The 20,787-nt window shown below is 43.4% G+C and overlaps 1 protein-coding gene across 18 annotated transcripts in view; it reads right to left on the bottom strand.

The window, feature by feature from the left end:
• The window catches only part of DOCK9 (dedicator of cytokinesis 9), a 271,524-nt gene that overhangs the window by 193,461 nt on the left and 57,276 nt on the right, over window positions 1-20,787 (bottom strand). For 4 of the 18 annotated variants that reach the window (XM_070471469.1, XM_070471471.1, XM_070471470.1 and 1 more), the window contains exon 1: window positions 14,067-14,752. The exons of 5 other annotated variants lie outside the window; for them this stretch is intronic. In XM_070471469.1, the coding sequence (XP_070327570.1) occupies window positions 14,067-14,228 (162 nt within the window). In that variant the 5' untranslated portion in view covers window positions 14,229-14,752. Of the gene's footprint in view, window positions 1-14,066; window positions 14,758-20,787 lie in introns of those variants that run through there. 9 more of the 18 variants (XM_070471462.1, XM_070471464.1, XM_070471463.1 and 6 more) reach the window with 5 other exon arrangements.

Below are 20,787 nucleotides of genomic sequence, written 5' to 3'. Positions count from 1 at the left end.
GGTCCCAGACAAGCCTTTTGTGGCTTTTTGTTCTGTTTCACTTGTGTGTCAGGGAGATGGGGGAAGCAGGGTACCTTTTCCACTGAAAAGTCAGAAGGTATAGCACAGGCCTTCCTCACAAAGGTGACCCTTGGGTTAACTTTAATTACTGTGGTGCTGGAGAAGACTCTTGAGAGTCCCTTGGACTGCAAGGAGATCCAACCAGTCCATCCTAAAGGAAATCAGTCCTGAATATTCATTGGAAGGACTGATGCTGAAGCTGAAACTCCAATACTTTGGCCACCTGATGCAAAGAGCTGACTCATTGGAAAAGACCCTGATGCTGGGAAAGATTGAAGGCAGGAGGAGAAGGGAACGACAGAGGATGAGATGGTTGGATGGCGTCACTGACTCAATGGACATGAGTTTGAGTAAACTCCGGGAGTTGGAGATGGACAGGGAGGCCTGGCGTGCTGCGGTTCATGGTGTTGCAAAGAGTCAAACACGAGTGAGTGACTGAACAGTCTACACAAGATGATGACCAGCCTGCAGCTCAGAGAGGAACCTGGGGTTTTTCTGACTTGCAGGAGGACACAGCAGGGGACACCAGAGAGGGAAAAGGACGCCCGGGAGCCTGGGCATCCACCTGGACACAAGAGGAGGTTCACTGGAAATTACTGAAGCTCACACTTCAGAACCCTTCCTGGCAGAGGCCCCTCCCAGACTCCTGTATCTAAGTTGGTCTTTAAGAGTTCCTATTAGTTCTCTTAAAGAGGGCTCTTAACTGTAGGAGCTTCAGGCCCGACAAAAGCTGGATCTGTCCCTGACCTGAAGGCTCCTCTGGCATTTGAACACAGCAAGACCAAAAGTGAACCCATGATCTGTTCTCCTTCCTCTGCTGCACGCCAGCTATGCTTAAACCCGTCCCTCCTCTCCCGTGCCTGCATTTGATTAATGGCATCGCCACCTCCCAAGTCAGAAGACTGGGCGTTGTTATTCCCTGCTCTCTCATCCATTTCCAGTGTGCAACAGCCAAGTAAAGTTCTAGTTCCAGAGAAAATCCCTCTGGTCTGACCCGTCCCCTCCATTCCATCCTTCAGAGATTTGTCCAGGTGCTCTGCTTTCACCCTGGTCCCCCTGCCTCCAGTCTCCCCCTTTCCGCTTTTACACCCTGCAGCTGCAAGGAGGTCTCAGCTCTCCCCACCTCCCCAGGACTCTGCTCCTTCTGCAGACATCCCTCTCTTACCCTTCATCTGGTTGACTTCTTCGCCTCCTTCAAGACTCAAGAAAGACATCACTTCCTCCTCCTTCCTTCACTCTGCCCCCAAGGTGAGCTAGGAGTCCCTTGCAGGTTTTCTCATAGTGGCTGGGCTTATCCCCATCACACTGTACCCCACTTAGGAGTTTGCCAGGCCTTCAGAGAGCATGGACTGCGGGCTATTCACCATCGTTTCACCAGGCATCCAATGGATATCGGGTGTGACATAGTATGAAATATGTATTTGCTCTCTGCCCTGTTTCCTGGCCCAGAGCTTCTGAAACTCTTGTAATTCTGTGAGTAACAGGGGTGAAAGAAATACCCTGGGATACATAATAACTCCTTTTCAACTATGCCTGAGTTTATGCTAATGAGGTGACTTTTAGAACAGGAGGGGCTGGTTACCTGAGGAACCAACCCTGTGAATAGAGGGTCTTATAGTTTGGCTCTGCTGCCTGACTTCCCAGGATGGGAAAGAGGCTGCAGGTTGAGTTCAATAACCAATAGCCAATGACTTTAATCAATCGTGCCTACGTAATGGGGGCTTCCCTGGTGGCTCAGCGGTAAAGAAGGTGCTGGCAATCCACAGGAGACGCAGGTTCCACTCCTGGGTTGGGACAATCTCCTGGAGGAGGGCACGGCAACCAACTCCAGTATTCTTACTTGGAGAATCCCAGGGACAAAGGAGCCTGGCAGGCTACAGTCATTAGGGTTGCAGAGAGTCGGAAATGACTGAAGCGACTTGGCACGCACGTATGCCTACACAATGGAGCGGCCGTGTTCACCCTAACACAGAAGCTTGGAGAGCTTCTGGGCTGGCGAAGACACAGAAGTGCTAGAAGAGATGCCTGCCCAGAGATGCATAGAAACCCCTCAGCCCTTCCCCACACCCTGCCTCACACAGCACCTCCACTTGACTATTTCTGAGTTGTACCTTTTCTAACACACCAGAAATAGGAAGTAAGTGTTTTAAGTGTTTTTCTGTGTTCTGTGACCCTTTCTAGCAAGTGATCAAATCCACGGCAGAGAGGGGTGGGGTCCGACTGATATACAGCTGCTGGATCAGAAGCACAGCTGACAAGCTGGGAATATATGAAGTGGAGGAAGTCTTGAGGAAGTCTTGTAGAATTGAGCCCTTGACCTGTGGGGATCTGCACAAGATCTGGGCAGTTAAGAGTCCAAATTATTTAACGTGAGGGGAAAAAATCCACACATTTGGTGTCAGAAATGTTGTCAGTAGGGCTTCCCAGGTGGCGCCAGTGGTAAAGAACCTGCCTGTCAATTCAGGAGACATAAGAGACAGGGGTTCGATCCCTGGGTCAGGAAGATCCCCTGGAGGAGGGCATGGCAACCCACTCTAGTACTCCTGCCTGGAGAATCCCATGGACAGAGGAGCCTGGCGGGCTACAGTCCATAGCGTTGCAAAGAGTTGGACACGACTGAAGCGACTTAGCTTCTGCTGTTAGTAGAGAAAATAGTTTTTCCAGTGTAATGGAAAAAATAAGAAAGAAGTTTGAGTTCTCTTCTGATTGTTCTTCAACAATAGAGAAACCCTAGAGAAATAAGAGTAACTTATAAGACTAATTCTTTGATGATGCTATTACGATGCTTTAATGATGCTATTTCATAAACCCAGAAATCACAAGGAATACCAAATGTGCAGAAGGGTAAAACTCTTCACAAATAGGACTGCCTGACACCAAGCCCACATCTTAGAACTGTAAAATTTAAGCAAACTCACATTACACAGACCCTGCAAAGGCAGAACCTACTCCAGAAGAGAAGAGAAAGTCTATCCACTGGCAACTGACTCCATGTCCCTCTGCTTAGGCTCACAAGTCACATCTACTTTATTTTTCTAGAATATGGGAGAAAGCCTTGGATTGTTCACTGACATATGAAAAAAGTAACACTTTATCCAATATATCAGTAGTGAGATGACAACGAAAAATTTAACACACATACACAAGTAGACACAGTCGAATACAGATTCACACACACACACACACACACACACACACACACATGCATCTCCAAAACTTAACACAAAATTTAAATGTAGGTAAGCAGGGAAATTAATTATCTTAAAGGAAAAACTAGAATTCACTCTTCATCTGTTAAGACACAGATACACTTCCTGTAGACACAAACACAATTCGTTTGGAAGCTCTGGTAGTACCTCTGCTTGTAGTTTGCTGGGACTCCTTTTGTTAGCAGAGACCGGATACACAAAAAATGTAGATTCAAACCAAGGTTACTTGAGGATGCAGCTGCTACGCTGGAATTTTTTTTTCATCAAAATGCACCAGAGAGTCTTTATAAAGACAAGCTTGATCTCCTCTATGAGCAGGCTATTTCACAAGAGAGCAAATTTACAAATATATACAACTCTACACTCAGTCTTTATCCCTTAGACCCTGAACCTTTATCAATATATGCTTTATAAAACTACCTAATTCAGCAATGTGTGCAGTACAACCTGTTTATAGATAAATCTTAAAAGTGTAGTATTTGTTTCTCCAAATTTGTTTCCATTTTTATTAAACTGTAATTGAACTCACAGCTGGATAAGAACTTTGCTTTTATAATAGACAAAAAGTACTCAAAAAAGCCCAGTACAAAAAGGAACAGAAAATATAATGAAGACAGGATCACAAGTCAGTGTCTAAGGAATGGATTATTCAAAACACAAAATTGAGAAAAATGAGTGTTAGGGGTAAGGAAGGAATCAAATTAGGGCCTTGACTAAACTATATATCAAATAAATTCTAGGCTGACTAAAGCAAGGGTTGGCCAACTTTCTATAAAGGATCAGCTAATAAACATTTTAAGCCAGAAAGTACATATTATAGATCTCTGTCACAACTATTCAGTTCTGCCACTAAGAAAGAAGATACAGACATGAAAAAAAATGGCCTGGAAAAAAATGCCAGCTAAACTTCATTCAGAAAACCAGTTGGCAAGAAGGACCCTTGGATGCAAGAGCCAAATATAGTAGTCAATAAATAAATAATCAAGAAAACAAATTCCAAAAGAAAACACTGGTGAATTTCTGATCTGAGACAGGTAAGAATTTCTAACCATAAAAGTAATGGAAGAAATCACAGAGGAAAAGACTATTATGCTTATCACTTACACTTAAACCTCTGTTAGTAAAATAAGCGCTACAGCTGTCAGTGTTAGTCGCTCAGTCGTATCTGATTCTTTGCAACCCCATGGGCTCCTCTGTCCATGGGATTCTCCAGGCAAGAATACTGAAGGGGGTAGCTACTCCCTTTTCCAGGGGATCTTCCCAACCCAGGGATCGAATCCGGGTCTCCTGCATTGTAGGCAGATCCTTTACCATCTGAGCCACCAAAATTAAAGGCAAATGACAAAATGGAGAAATACTTGAATATGACAAAAGATATAAGTTTGAAAATTATACTTTTGTCTCTCAAATTGGCAAAATGATGCTGGCAATCACCAACCATATAAAACAAGACTAATATTCACTGGGTAGATCAACTGGTAAAGAATACGCCTGCAATGCAGGAGACCCTGGTTCAGCTCCTGGGTCAGGAAGATCCCCTGGAAAGGAATGGGCTGCCCACTCATGTATTCTTGGGCTTCCCTGGTGGCTCAGGCGGTAACGTATCCGTCTGCAATGTGGGAGACCTGGGTTCGATCCCTGGGTTGGGAATATCCCCTGTAGGAGGGCATGACAATCCACTCCAGTATTCTTGCCTGGAGAATCCCCACAGACAGCGGAGCCTGGCAGGCTACAGTCCATGGGGTCGCAAAGAATCAGACATGACTGAGCAACTAAGCACCGACAGTGAAGCAAAGGAATGTAACTTGGATCAACCATCAAGCGATAAAATAATATGCATTAAATGGCCTTTAAAAAATTTATGTTTATGAATCTAACCTATAAAAATAATTATAGATCCATAAAAATATGTTTGGGTAAAGATGTCCTCAGTAAACATAATCAATAACAACCTAAATGCCTAACAAACGAAAAGCATTAAAATAAATTTGGTATATACATTACAGTGGAATGTTGAGCATATATTAAATAGTGTGTTAGCAGAACACTATTGGCATAAGAAAATGGCCATAAAAATGATAAAAGGGCACCAAGATTATTTATGGGATATACTATTTTTGATATTTGTATAAGGACAGAAAGATATCAGAAAACATGCACTACATGTTAGAAGTGAAAGTGTTAGTCACTCAGTCCTGTCCAACTCTTTGCAACCCCGTGGACTGTAGCCCACCAGACTCCTCTGTCCATAGAATTTTCCAGGCAAGAATACTGGAGTGGGTAGCCATTCTCTTCTGCAGGGGACCTTCCCCACCTAGGGATCGAACTCGAGTCTTCTACATGGCAGGTGGATTCTTCACTGCCTGAGCCACCAGGGAAGCCCGCACCACATGCTAAACAGAAATTAATTCTGAGCTGTGGGATTATGGCTGACTTTGTTTTCCTTTTACTATTTCCCTGTAGTCTCTAAATTTTCTAAAATAATTATGTATTCTAAACATGAAAGACAATCAACATTACTTTTAAAAAGCAAAGAAGTTGTTGCTTCTCACCATTTCTGTGGGAGAAACATAAATCGGCTACTCTGAATATCTAAAAAGCAAGACTTGAACAAAGCAATAATGGCCTTTACTCATCTGTTTCCATTCAGTATTTCTGCTGCTCTTTCCTCTTTAATGTCTATGAAACAGCTACCAATTCCAAAAGGTTGAAGACCTCCCAGAACAAACACATTCCAGCCTCCACAATGGAACATTTCAGAATTCTCCAGGGAGATATAGCACTAGTGGTCATACTTCCAGAAGTTGAGACAAAATTGGTACTAATTTGAACCCTGGTGTGTATCTTACTGCCTAAGCATATAGCAATCTAAGTTGATATTATTCTGTTGAGCAGATAGCTCCATCAACCGCTTAATAAAAAGCAATTATGAAGGCAAATTGCTTGAAGTCACAAGGGGAGAAAACAAATTTTCTTGTCTTCAATTTTTTAAAAAAAATCTCAAAACAGTTATTTCTGGAGGACAGTCTGGCTATAGATATAAAAACTGCTTAAATAGCAAATATACTTTGACGCAGCTATTCCAAGTCTAGAAGTCTGTGCTAAGAAAATAACAAGTGTTTAAATTACATATGGAAAGATGTTTATCACAGCACTTACAATTTGAAAAAATGGGATACTGGGTAATGTGTTAAATAAAATGTCACTTCCAGATGTCTGTGTGAAATTTGTGAATACAGGGAAGTAATACTTTACAAAATGCTACAAATTGGTTGGTACCAAAAAAAAAAAAAAAAAGGTAAAAATTTAGGCCTAAGTCTGCCTTAGAGCCTAATTTAGTCCATTTTTTAAAAATAAAGAACACTCGAGTGGTTACACATGTTAGAACTCCAAGCATTCATTATTAAGGTCATGGATCTTTGCCCTTAAATCAATGTGTGGTAGAATAAATAACAATGTCATGAACAAACAAATAAACAAAATGTCACCTCCTTCAATGTGACTGTTTTTTGAGTCCCCTCAAAATTCCCCATGTGACACTGTCTGAAGGGGAAGCCTTTGGGGGTGGAACTCTCAAGAAGGGGACTGGTACTCTTTGCAGAACAGGCTCCAGAGAGCTCACTCACTGCCTCCTCTGTGAGAAGTTACTGTGAGAAGATGGCCGTCTGCGAGCCAAGAAACAGGTCCTCACCAGGTACTAGACCTGTAGATGCTTCCATCTTGGGTTTCCCAACCTCCTACAGGAAATAAATGGTAGGGGACTTCCCTGGTGGTCCAGTGGTTGGGACTCTGTGCCTCCGATGCAGGGGGCCTGGGTTCGGATCCTGGCCAGGGAACCAGATCCCACATGCCACAACTAAGAGTTTGCATCCTGCAACTGGAAGATTCCACATGCCACAACAAAGACTGAAAACCCTATGTATCGAAACTAAGACCCAGTACAGCCAAATAAATATGAAGAAAAAAAGAAGGAAAGAAAGAAATGGTAGTTGTTTACAAGCCACTCTGTCTATGTTATACCGTTAATAGCACCCGAAATGGCTCATCCACACAATGAAATGACACCATTAAGAATGAGAAATAAGTGTGTACTCAGTCATACGGAAAGATGTTTGTGAGTCTATTCAAACAAGTAACAAGACTATATAACAAAATACCATGTATACTATTATGCATTACTTGGATTGCCAGAATAAAATATCACTGACTGAGTGGCTTAAACAACAGAAATTTATTTTCTCACAGTTCTGGAGTCTGAAGTTCAAGGTTAGGGTGCCAGCATGGTCAGCTGGTGCCTGGTAAGGACCCTCATTGTGGCTCTCAGACAGCTGCCTTCTTGCTGTGTGCTCACATGGCAGAGAGAGATTTCTTACTCTTCTTAAAAAGGCCACAGTCCTATTGGATTAGGGCCCCAACCCTTATGATCCCCTTTAACGTAATTATATCCTAAAGACCCTATCTCCAGATGTAGTCACATTGTGGTTCTGGGCTTCAAAATACAAACTGGAGGTGGGGGGGGAGACAACACAATTTAGTCCACAGCAACCCATTATATAACTTTTATGACTAAGACTATACATGGATGAAATTCTAGAAGTGTTAGTCAATCAGTCGTGTTTGACTCTTTGTGACCCCATGGGTTACAGCCCAAAAGGCTCCTCTGTCCATGGAATTCTCCAGGCAAGAATACTGGAGCGGGTTGCCATTTTCTTCTCCAGGGGATCTTCCCAACCCAGGATCAAACCCAGGAGGTCTCCTGCATTGCAGGCAGATTCTTTACCGTCTGAGCCACCAGGGAAACCTAGAAGGTTTGCTTCAAAATGTTTCTACCAGTGGTTACTTTTGTGCAGCAAACACCCCAGGCTTGGTTTCCACAATGAATGTTAATCTCCTGCTTATGATTTAATAAATATTAAAAAGATGGTCAATTTTTAAAAAGCACTGCAGAAAGGGACAATATAAACTCTCTCGTGCTAGCTCGTGCTGGCTGCACTCAGAGCATCAACAGAGAAATGCAATCCCAGGACGCAGCAAATGGATCTAGGAATCAGAGCAGACTGTTCCTTGAAAACATCAGCCGAGTTTACTGCTCCGGTCAAAACAGGCAACAAAATCCACATGGCACCATTAGGAAGGATATGATAAAACGGAACATACAAAGCCATGGTCCCATGACCGGATTAAGAACCAAAGGAATATTCCAGCAGGCAACCAAGCAGATTTCTGCTTTCTTACACCTCAAAACAGTTATCACAGTTCAAGAAACAGTTATGAGAGAACATCTAAAAAATATAAAGATCCAGCCTTTACCTTCCCCACGGCCTCAAGCTGATGGGTATTATCATGCCAGTCTCCACTAACCCCAGTCATTGATTATACCACAACCTCCCCCTTACCCTCCCGCCAGCCCACCCATCCCCACAGCCCCGCAGCCCCACAGACACACACAAGTGGGGCTGCAGGCTCTTGTGATCATATCGCCTTCAGCTCTGTTCTCTTTGCACGGTGCATACAGAATAAACCAAAGGGATTTCATAACCAGTGGGTGTTTCAAATGAGGAAGGCCTGTTTAGCCTGGAGAGACTGAAGTGGTCTCTGTATAAAATTCTATACAGCAGTAAAAGTTGAGAACATGTTGAAGACGTGTAGCAAATCTTGCAATAGGAGGACCATGAAAGACTTCAAAGCTTTAAAGAGACAAGAAAAAGAGATCAACTAGCCATTTACAATGGGTAAGATTATCGTTCTGATATCCCAACATGTCATGGAAGAAACTGAGGATAAGAGTTTGTCTTCTCCCCTTGCGACTTGCAGGAATGTGCTCTCTGTGAAGGGCTGACAGAATCCTAGCTGCTATCAAGGTTAGAACTTAGTGGCTTCTCCCATGTCAGTTACATTACGCAAAACGAGAACATGCTACAGAATAATCCCACAGTCCCTCCATTCTCCCATGACAGACACATCAAGAAAGGGAGAAGCTACCACCGGCGATGAGGAAAAACAGGTCCAGTCCTGGTCACCAGGGCTGGGTCCATCACGAACCTTCACAGAGGAGGAAAATCTGGGATTTACAAGAGTTTTGTCTCAGCTCAAGCTGCCCCTCTTCATGGAAGATGCCTGGGCGGCGGGCGGGGCCACGCCTTCACGCCCTCTGCGTGCGCCTTGTGGATCCGGCATCCACCCCCCCCCCAGTGGAGACTGAGCTTCCTCCTTATTTCTGTACATCTAGCACCCAGCACAAGGAGGCACTCAAGGGTATTCCTTTTTCACTAGAGTTAATTTACTTCTTTCTCTGTTTGGCTGTGCCAGGCCTTAGCTGCGGCACGGCAAGATCTAGGTCCCAGGCCCCCTGAATTGGGAGCACAGGGTCCCAGCCAACAGCCCAGCGCGCCAAGTCCCCTCAGGGGTGTTTCCTGAATGACCTGGACAGTCTTTAAGTAGAAAAGAGACAATGATAGGAAAATTCTATACTCACAAACGAAATCTACCCCAACTCAATCCTGCCCCTCCACCAAAGTTTAGAAATACCGGTCAAAATCAATCTGAACCTCAAGGGGTACACTTCAAGTCCAGTCAGTCCACAACTGCCAGAGAAGCCCTTTTCCCCAGGTACTACCCACCACGGAGCTGATTCATGTCTTTTGGACATAAAAGGAAAAAAGAGCTTCCTGTACAAGATCACAGAGCTGAAGCCTTACAAAGCTAACGTCCACACTCAAGACATTCAATTTTTAGTCAACTTTACTAATCTTAAAAAACTCACCCAAGTAATTTTTAGGTAACAGATAAAGGTATAATGTGCAGCATAAGTGTTAACTGAATGATATAAAAACGTCTTAATTATGATTTAGCCTTTGGCACAACAACAACAAAAAAGCAGGCAACTTATGTTAAAATAAAAAGTTGAAAAAAAAAAAAGCAAGCTAAACAAGATTTTTATGGAATTAAATTAACATTAAAAAAAAAACCCAGACATCTGTATCTCCTCACATCTAGAAAAGCACTAAAATCCTTCATGGTGATGACTGTTCCTCATGACTAGCCAAAGCTTCACGAGACTGGTCAAAACCTTCTGAAAAAATATGGGCCTGACTGCACGTACTTCCTCCCCCTTCACCAAAGTCACATACATCCTGACCTCCCCACCTTGCCTCTCTTCACAGACCGATCTGAGGTGCTGTCTCCCAGGCCGCAGTTCTCATTTTGCCCCAAATGAAACTTAACCCGCACAAAAAAAGACATCTGATTTTGCTTCAGAGCCAACCTGCAGGTTTGCTCTTCACCAAAGTTCTCTACTAGCTTATTAATTCATGCTCTGCTTTGTTTCAAAGGGATTTAAAGCAATTTACATAAGCAAGAAGAATATTAAAAGTATTTTAATAAGCAGATGAGAAAAACTAGGCAGTGATAAAATAGTAGTGCAGGAGAAAAAGAAGCAAAGTTTAAACACAATGTAAAACAAATCATTTTGAAAAAGCCCCTGTATCTGTTAGAAGCAGGTCATGTGTGTGAAACTAAGTTTCCTTTAACAGTCGACTGAACAGGTGGCCGAGGTCAGTTGCATGAACCATGATGCATATGAAACAAATGCGACTCAACTAGCACTTCTGCTGCACAAAGCAGCTCCTCAGGAAAAGCGCCATCACTCAGCGTGAAGAGGAGAAATTTCTTCCAGGGCTTTTCACAAAAGGAACACTAAAAACTAGAAATAATTATAATTGCCAACAATTAGCACTAACTTACACGAAGACGCTGTCCTAAGAACTTCAGATATAGTCATTCATTTAAAACCTTATGAGGTAAGTACTGTTATTATCTGCATCTAATGAGTAAGGAAACTGAGGAACAGAGAGGTTAAGTAAATTGCCCAAAGTCACACAGCCAGCAAGTTGTGGATTTGGGGCTCTTCGCCATTAGGAAAGCAAATGAGCAGCACCCTCCACACCCTCATGGTAGATATCACTTTCATAAGGATGTTTCTCATGCCATTCACCGTGGGCAAGAGAAAAACACAAAGCTTAGTTCAGAAGCAGCAACTTCTCTGAGGCCAGAATGAGCCAGCCCAACCAGGTGCATTCTGACACACAGACAGAAAACTGAGGTATTTTAGAGTCTCTAGAAGAGTAGCAGCCTCATGAACATTGTTTTTCCTCCATAAAGTTTGTTATGTATTGAGTGGCCAGGGAGGGGGTTATACTCTGAGGAGCAGTGAGGGACGGTTCTGACGTGCTGACAGCTAAGGTGCAGCCACAAGCCACAGTCACTACATCAGCTGAAAGAAGGACAGACACTCTCCTAACCGAGGCTGAGGAGCCTGACAAAGACCTACAAAGGATCAGCCTACTTTGTATGAAGCAGGCCCAAGGGAGGGCCACTGGGCAAGGCTCCCTGAATCAACAGCGTGGCTGGATCAGACCAAAGGATGAGAAGGTCCTCAGAAGCCCACGCCATGGAACAGGTCTCAACAGAGCCAGTCTAGACAATACCCAGACTGCATCCTCAACTGTCACTGAAGGGTCATAGCAAACCCTTAGAATGGCCAGTTTAGGACCATGCAACTTCTTAGGGTAACTCCAAGACAAAAATGTTTTGGGGGGAAAAAAAAAAAAAGCCTGGTTTCAGAAGATCTTCTCAACAGCTTCTCCAAGTTCGAGTTCAGGACTATAAAACCATTTCCTCAGAATTCACTCATTAGCTGAGCACTTACTAGGAGCCAGGCATTGTTCTGGCTGTTGAAGGCAGAAGCGGTGAGTAAAACAGACAAAAACCCCTGCCATCATAAACCTTATTCCTGTGTAAGTACCATAAGTAACACTTAGCAATAATTACTATTGCTATACTTATGCTATTAGTCTCACCTGTGTCAGAGGTACGGCGGGGACTCAAGAGAAGAGTGTGCAGGTGGTGTGGCACAGTTACACCAGGGGTCAAGGAAGCCTCGCTGCCACGGGGAACTCTGAGCAGAGCCCTCCAGGAGGCCACAGGGGACCAGGTCAACGCCCAGGTAGAGATCCCAGGAGAAAAGGTTGGGGAGAGAGTAGTGAGGAGAAAGGTGAGGAAACGTGGTGACGAGGAGGAAGCAGGGCCTGGAGGGCGGGCTGGGGATGGACCCAGAAGTCATCTTAAGGACCCTGGATCTGACTCTGAGCAGAAGGATGGTCTACCTTCCCTTCCCCAACCACCACTGTCAGTCACGCAGAGAAGACGCCAAGGGGTCAAGGAAAGAGAGAGGCTGGAGGGTGCACCCTTCCACCCACAGCGCCTCGGCCACAGGCACGCGTGGTCTCGTCAACTTTCCAGATCTGCTGGCGCGGGCGAGGGTGGCGGCTGAGGGCATCCGACCTGAGGCACAGGACCAGGGCTTCGCACCCAGTCCTAGAGTCCCAACAAAGCCCCGGGGCAGGTCAGTATTCCCTCACGCAATAACAGTGAAAAACAAGCAGGGTCTCTCGCAGGCAGGTTAACCAAGCACCACCTCGGTGTGGCCTGCAGGAGCAGGAAAGAAGCTGGTGGCATGGGAGAGGTGCTGGCACCATGGCCAGGCAGTCCAGGGGCTGCCAGGCTGGGGTACTACACCAATGGGACAGACACTCTACTGGGCCAGTCCTCCTAAGCTGTGATGCCAGTCATTCTGAAAAGCATATCCCAAAGTACTTTAGAGTCTAAAATATTTAATAGTTAAGACAGCATCACTTAAACTGCATGCCCACACATAACACTCACTGCCTTCCAAAACGCATCTGAGGCTCATCCGAGGCTCTCCTTCCCTTTCCTCCCAGGGATTCTGAGAGCTAACATCACGTAAACCTCTCCCTAAGACGCATCCTCTCTTGGGGCTCCTGCAAGCCTGGGCCGACCTGGTTTGATCCTGGGAGGGGAGGTCGGGGGTGCATGTGGCACGCCAGCCTCCGGGTCTCAGATGACAGCCCACGACCAGGAAGGTTTCAGGGTTTCCGCACGCCCTGCTCTGGCCATACCAGGCTCCTGCTGGCCGTCCCCCTACATGTAAAACGCCCATATGTATTATTCCCCACTTGTTTGGACAAGAACTGCCATAAGAACAGAAGGGAAAACGGCAAGGCATTCTGAGGGAGGAGACCAACACGGAGCTTTCTCGTGAGCCTGGTGTTTGTGAGAAGGCCGCGGAGAGGCACACCCATCTGTGACTGGACACCTCCTCGTGCACTGGGAAGGAGGACCCAGCACAGGACTGTCAACTGAGCTTCCTTCGACTCTCAAGAGCCTTCACTCACAAAATTCTAAACGGCCAGATTTAAAATAAGAAGCCTGTAAATATCTTTCTCACACCCATTACAGTTTTCTCTCATGTTCCCTTTACATTTCTGCCCCGAATCAAAGGACGAACCACAAGCCATTAGTAAGGGCAATCTAGCCAAGTGAAGGGCTAAGAGGTAAAGGGACCGGGTAATTCAGCATCACAGGTAGAGGGTTCGATCCATAAGACCCTAGATACTGGCTGCACCCACTGTCATTTCTGGCACTATCCTGAGAACACGTAAGCTCACAAAGCGAACTCAGAAAACTGTTCCGTGACCACATGCCTTACTCTAGCTGCTCTCTCTGCATGTATTTCAGGTCTGGTTAACACATGACATTCTCACACATACAGACAGGCACCTCACAATTTAAAACTGAAGGCCACTCACTACCCACTGACACACGCAAGCTATATATACATAAGCATACTGAAATAAATGAGTATATTTGCTTTACAAGTAAAGGCTAGTTTTATTCTAACCCCAACCAACTACTTGTTAATTAAGAGACAGCATTTACCAGACAGGAGGCGATCAATAGTTCTGAGTCTTCTTTTGTCCAATTGTATGCTGTGCATTCAAGGGCATTATTCTCTCCTTGCTGTTTGCACATATAAGCACAGTTTCTCTCAAAAACGGTGCGGATGCCTTTAAACAGAATCACACTAGTAGTGCAACCCATCCCCAAGCTGTGGATGCTCAGGTCTCTAGCAATCTCTACTCCGTTTCCACATTATCTTCCTTGGCTCTTCAGAGCAGGCTCCCACTGTACCATCTTCACGACAGGCAGTTGCCGACACCAGAACAGAAGGGAAGCTCCGAGCTGTTGTACTAGATGCCGCTCCTGCCCAGCCGCCTGACAAAAAAAAAAAAAATTCCGAGCTCCGAGTGTAACACAGAAGGGGTGGTGCAAAAAAATAAGATGACACGCCTCGGATGCACCAAAATCTTTAAAGTATTGTATTTTTTCCAACAGACTTCCTCACTGTTAATACCAAAGGACAAATAAGCAGAAGATGTACATGTGGTTACTGGAAAACTGCCGGCTCCGGTGATTTGCTCGGGATTGTTCTGAATCTCAGAACCTGCCCAAAAATGAAAAAGACGGAGCCAGACAGTCACCCTGCTGCAGAGGCTGCCGGAAGGCACAAAGAATGTTCATCTGCTGCAAGAAACCTCTCTCCCAGAATGCTTAGCCTAGCATCTATATTAGCAAACATCTCTTTCCTTGACCTAAATATGCTGTTTGTTTAATCCTGCATCAGCGAGGAACAGAGAAGCAAAAGGGAAAAAAAAAAAGTCCAAAAAACGAGAGGAATCACTAAGATGACTGCTGCTATGGAAACATGCGTAAGCTCACTTCAGACAACCTTTGGTGTGTGTGGGTAACAGCTTGCTGACAGCAAACCACAAGGGGACACGAAACTGCTGTGTCAGTCTTGACTTCTGCCCACTCTCACTCTTTGCTGGAGAGGGGGCTAGCAAGTTTCCACTGCTTAAAAGAATTCTCCCCTGTCTGGTACCCAAAGATGCAAATGAGAACATGGATACAGGGTTACCTGGCACTTCCTGAAGCAACACTCTGGTATGCAAGGGTAAATGCACACTTAAGGGCCACAGGCAACAAGGTTATTATTTTTGGTGCATAAGTAATCCAAGTCCTTCAACTGCAGACTGAACTCAGTAACACTGTTCTACCTTGTGATATCTTTGGGGCTGGCCGATATGAAAGCTTGTCATTGATATAATACCAAGTTGACTCTTGTCATTTTTCCTTCTAGAAAATGAAAAGCAAATTACGTAAAAAGACCATCATGAACATACAAGGAAACCCCTCCCACCTACAACATATATCTATAAAAAAGTTACTGCTCTTTTAAAATCTATTCTGACATTCTTCCTTATTTCACAAGGCAGCAGATGGTTTTCATTTTCTAGCTACAGATTTCAAAGTTAGCGTGAATTATAATTGAGTACCTACAGGTTGGTAACAGAAACCTGTGTGATGCAGGGAAGGTAAAATTTAGAGAATAACATGCAATCACATAATTCCAACATTTGTGTTTTCTACAGCTAGTTTACTTATTAGGACCAACAGATAAGCAGAAGTCTGGGATTTGCCTATCTCCTGAATTTTTATGCAAAGTGTATCAAATAGCTACAAGCTACAGAGATCAAAGGAGTAGATACTGGCCACATGCAAAAGAACAAAACAAAACCAGAATAACTATATGCGGTCTAAAGCGATCATCTTCAGAACGGTAATTCTGCTGCGAGAGCAGCAGTGAGAGGCATTCGGTATCACATGTAGAACAGACAGCTGGCCCGATGTCACTGTAAAGCCCAGCAAGCTCAGTTCAGTGCTGTGTGACAACCTAGAGGGCTAGGATGAGGTGTTTATTATGGACACCAATAAATAAAGTCTTTATTGAATTTATTACCAAAAAAAAATGGCAATTCTGTTAAAGAAGAGTTATCACACCCAAGTTCTGACGTTAGAAGGTCTAAGTCGTCATGTGACATCACAGTGAGAGTGACAGTCGTGTCCGATTCTTTTGGGACCCCATGGACTGTAGCCCGCCAGGCTCCTCCTCTGTCCTTGGGGATTTCCCAGGCAAGAATACTGGAGTGGGTTGCCTGCCATTCCCTTCTCCAAGGGATCTTCCCGACCCAGGGGTTGGACCCAGGTCTCCTGCACAGGGTGCGGATTCTTACTGTTGAGCCACCAGGGAAGCCTTGACATCACAGTGCTGGCAGATAAATAACATGGGCACTTACCTGCGCAGAAACGGAATCTTGTAGACTGTAAATCAGTAAACACCTAGGTTAAAAACTGTCTTAAGATTTCAGAAAATTCACCAACTAAATCTAACTCCTGTACTGTAAGGGAAACATTTTTTAAAAAGTAATAGTTAAATGAATTAAACAAAGATGATACCTAGAAATTTAAACTTAATTCACTAGTATTACTTAGACATCTGGGGTGCAGAAGCCAGTGAATATTACTTAATATACAAAAGATGATGTTTGAACTTTACAATGGATCATAAATGATAAGCAAGCAAATATGAAGCTGCTGGTATATTCTATTTGATTTACTTAAAAAAAAAAAAAAACCTAAAAGCTAATATTTAAAACAAAGAAATAGAATGAAACAATTTCCTAACAATCATTCAGAGGAAAAAGAAATTTCTTCTAGAGAAACATTTAATAACCATTTAAGCAACCTGTATCAACTGTAAATATCAATCATTTTCCAGCCAGCAAAATTAGTGGGCAAGGAAAATAAAAAACATTTAGAGTGAAGGATACAAGGCCAAAAAGTGATTTTCATGCTAATAGAAGCATGACAAAATGAATCACTCAAAATGTGCATTTGGTTTTGCTAAGTTCTCTCATCAGAATGATCTTGGACTAGCGTAAAATGATAATTACCATGAACCCCATCAGAGGACATGAATAGATGGGTGATATCTATTGGCAATCATTTCTGCTACCTACAGAGTACATATTTCAATTTGGAGGATCACATTTACTCTCATATCTTGAAATGTAACCCCTAATTTACACATCTCCCAAGACAGGATGTCTGCCTTTGAGATCCAAGTCCATGTTTATCTCTCCTGCTAATAATGATACCTGGTTCTCCCATCACCTCCTTACCCTCAGATCCAAGGCAATCATCTTTTAATATGACAGACTAGGAGAGCAGCAGAATATTACTCAGCCATAAGAAGGAATGGTATCCCAATGCATGGTACAATGGGGATGAAACTAGAAAATGTCACAATGAGTGAAAGAAGTCAGTTAAAAAGATCTCATACTACCTCATTTTTTAAAATGTCCAGAATTAGGTCAATTCATAGGGATAGAGAACAGATTAGTAGATTCTAAGCAGGATGACTGTGAATGGGTATGGCATTTCTTTTAGGGTTAATGAGAATGTTCAGAAATTAGTGGTTCTAGCATATACACTATCTATACATAATATATATATATAGTCTGAATATACTAAAACCCACTAGATTGAATATCTTTTCTTTCTTATTGAGGAACAGTTGATGTATAATATTATATAAGTTATAGGTATACAGCACAGTGATTCCCAATTTTTAAAGGTTATATTCCATTTATAGCTACTAAAAACTACTGGCTATATTCCCTGTGTTGTATAAATAGAACACTTTTTAAAAGTGGATTTTGCTGTCTGTGAACACAACAAAGAGCCTGACTCCATTTTTGATGTTTTACTGCTGTCGGCTTTTAAGTCTCACCTCTCCTTCCTCCCCTTGTGGGCAAGTGACAGGGAGGGCCGGGTGGCTCCCTCCCTTCGTGCCAGTGGGGAATCCAATTCACTCTCAGAACACTCAGCCCAGCCCCAGCCCCCACAGGATCCCCAAGCCAGTCTCCTTCCCCTGTCCTGTCAAGCCATTTTCAGACACACTTGGGTGTAGCCCCCCTCTTCTTATAGAATTTCATTACCTAAGTAGTAAACCTTATCAAACTCTCTTGTGGGGTATATGTGTGTGTTTGTGTGTGGTGTCATTACTCAACATACAAAGCGAATTTTGGGTGGGGGTCAATCCTATGTCTGTAGAGCAACTCCAACATTAAATTATATCTCAATAAAACCGTTATTTAAGATAGAAGAGGTGAACAGGATTGTACCTATTCTGCCAACTCCCTAAGGTCCTCAAAGTTCAGATAAAGTAACAGGAGAGAACTCAACCAAGAAACTGTTATAAATACGTTAATAGTTGTTGCTTTATACTTCACAAAGGATTTACAGTGTCACTCAAAACAGCCACCATGCTTAAGGAATTCAAGGATGTCTGAAGGTTGCTTTGGCCCCACTTCTCAGGAATGGGCTTCCCTTGTGGCTCAGCTGGTAAAGAACCCACCTGCAATGCGGGAGACCTGGGTTGGTAAGATTCCCTAGAGAAGGGAAAGGCTACCCACTGCAGTATTCTGGCCTGGAGAATTCCATGTACAGTCCATGGGATCGCAAAGAATTGAACACGACTGAGTGACTTTCTCTTTCACTTCACTTAACTTTTTCTTGGACTACACTAAGCAAGTAACAGGGAAGGTGCCTGGGGCTGTCCTCAGGGCGTGTACACGCCAGGGCTGGGAGAGGGGCTCCACAATGTACCAAAAGTAAGGTCCAGGAGGGTTGGGCTGGCCACACCAGCGGTCATCCAGCTGCCTCAGCCATTCGCACAGACACCACGGCACACAGGTGTCATGCTTTGAGCCCCCTCGCCCCCAAAGCACCTGGGGCTGCTGCTCCCACTGGCAACCTCTCTCCTGGCCGAGTGTCCTTCTGTTTTAAATAACTTCTACATCTTATGTAGTAATATACCATATATGATACAGTCACGTTTCATAAAACCTAGATAAATGCGGTACAGGTAGAATTTGATCGTACATGTCATTTATTCTATTTAAGTGCCCTCATGATAGCCAGTCCATATGAAGAGTTTATTTCCATCCCTAACAGTCCATATTTCATAAGTTAATGCAGTGAATTCTGCTGAGCAAAAAAACCTTATATAAGTTGACCTGTCAACACTCCATTTTTTATTCAATTAGTATAATCAAACACTAAGTCTAGTGTCTAGCAGAGGGCCTAGTATATACCACATGCCCAATAAATGTCGGTCTCTTTTACCCCGCGTTAAAAATTTCCTCCTTGATATTAAGAGGAGAGAGTGAGATAGTTCTTCCAAAAATATAAGCACCCTTTCCATAAAATCCATGTATATGAGAATGCAATAAAGTCAAACTATAGATTACTTCTATTGATAAAAAAATAATTAAAAGAGAGAAATGTGGGTGTAGGAACAGGAAAAAGAAGTTAAGATAGTGAAGGGGCAGAAGTTTCAGCAAAGATCATTAAAAAAGGCGGTGGTCTTCCAGAGATGACCAGAGTCCCCCCAAAAAAGGGAGAGAGACTCCTCTTTTTTCTTTGGCAGGAGACCAAGTTAAACCTTTTAAATAAAACAGATCTCCAAAAGGAAGAAAAGTTTGGGCTAAAAAAAACCAACTTATTTGTTGGTAGGAATGTCAAATAGTGCGGGTCACTTTGAAATACGGTATGGCGATTCCTCACAAAATTAAACAGAATTATCTTATGATCCAGCAGATCCACTTCCGGGTCAAGCCCCAAGAGAATTGAAAGTGCAGTTTCAAAGACATGTTCATACACACCCATGATCATAGCAGCACAACAGCCAACAGGTGGAAGCAATGTAAGACTCCATCGAAAGATGAATAGGTAAACAAAACGGGGTATGTACATGCAGTGGAATATCATTCAGCCTTAAAAGGAAGGAATTCTGACACAGGCTACAACAACACGGAAGAACCCTCGGGACATTACACTAAGTAAAATAAGCCAGCCACAAAAGGACAAATACTATATGAGTCCACTTACACAAGGTACCTAGAACAGGCAAATTCATTGAAACAGAAAGTGGAGGGACTTTTCTGGCCGTTCAGGGGTTGAGACTTTGTGCTTCTACTGTGGAAAGCAGAGATCTGACCCTCAGTCAGGGAACTAAGACCCCCGCATACCATGAGGTGTGGCCAAAAAACAAAAGGTAGAATGGTGGTTTCCAGGGGCTGAGGGGAAGAGGAAATGGGGAGTTGTTATTTAATGGAAACAGAGTTCGTAATGATGAAAGAGTTCTGAAGATGGGTGGTTACATAACAATGTGAAAGTACTTAAGGCCACCAAACAATACCTAAAAAGATGGTAAACTTTATGTTATGTATATGATATTATATATACATTAAAAAAAATAGAAAACCAACTTACTTACTAGGCACAGATTTCCTAAAATTTCCAGGAACAACTGATATGAAATAACAGGATACCTGGGAGGGTAACTAGTCTTACCTCCCATTCTTTCCTCCCACCCCTCACAAAGGACAGATAAGCCCAAGAAACAGGCTTCATATGCCCATTTTCCTTCTAACTGTTTTAACTAGTTTCTATTAGATTAACTTATGTACTATAATTTCTATAACTAATAACTATAGTATTTCTTCATTACACTTGGTGATGAACTTCTTAGAAAAACGCTTCAAACTATGTACCATCACTGGAAAAAAAACAAAGCTGAGTCTGAAATTCTTCACTGATAGACAACTTCTGCTTCTTCATTTCACACTACAAAATGAATAAACCAACAGCATTTATACAGGTGCTGATTTATCCCTCAGCTCAGGAAGCTGCA

Source organism: Odocoileus virginianus, chromosome 8 (genome assembly GCF_023699985.2).
Source record: "Odocoileus virginianus isolate 20LAN1187 ecotype Illinois chromosome 8, Ovbor_1.2, whole genome shotgun sequence".
NCBI lineage: Eukaryota > Metazoa > Chordata > Mammalia > Artiodactyla > Cervidae > Odocoileus > Odocoileus virginianus.
This window is presented reverse-complemented; position numbering and strand designations above follow the sequence as displayed.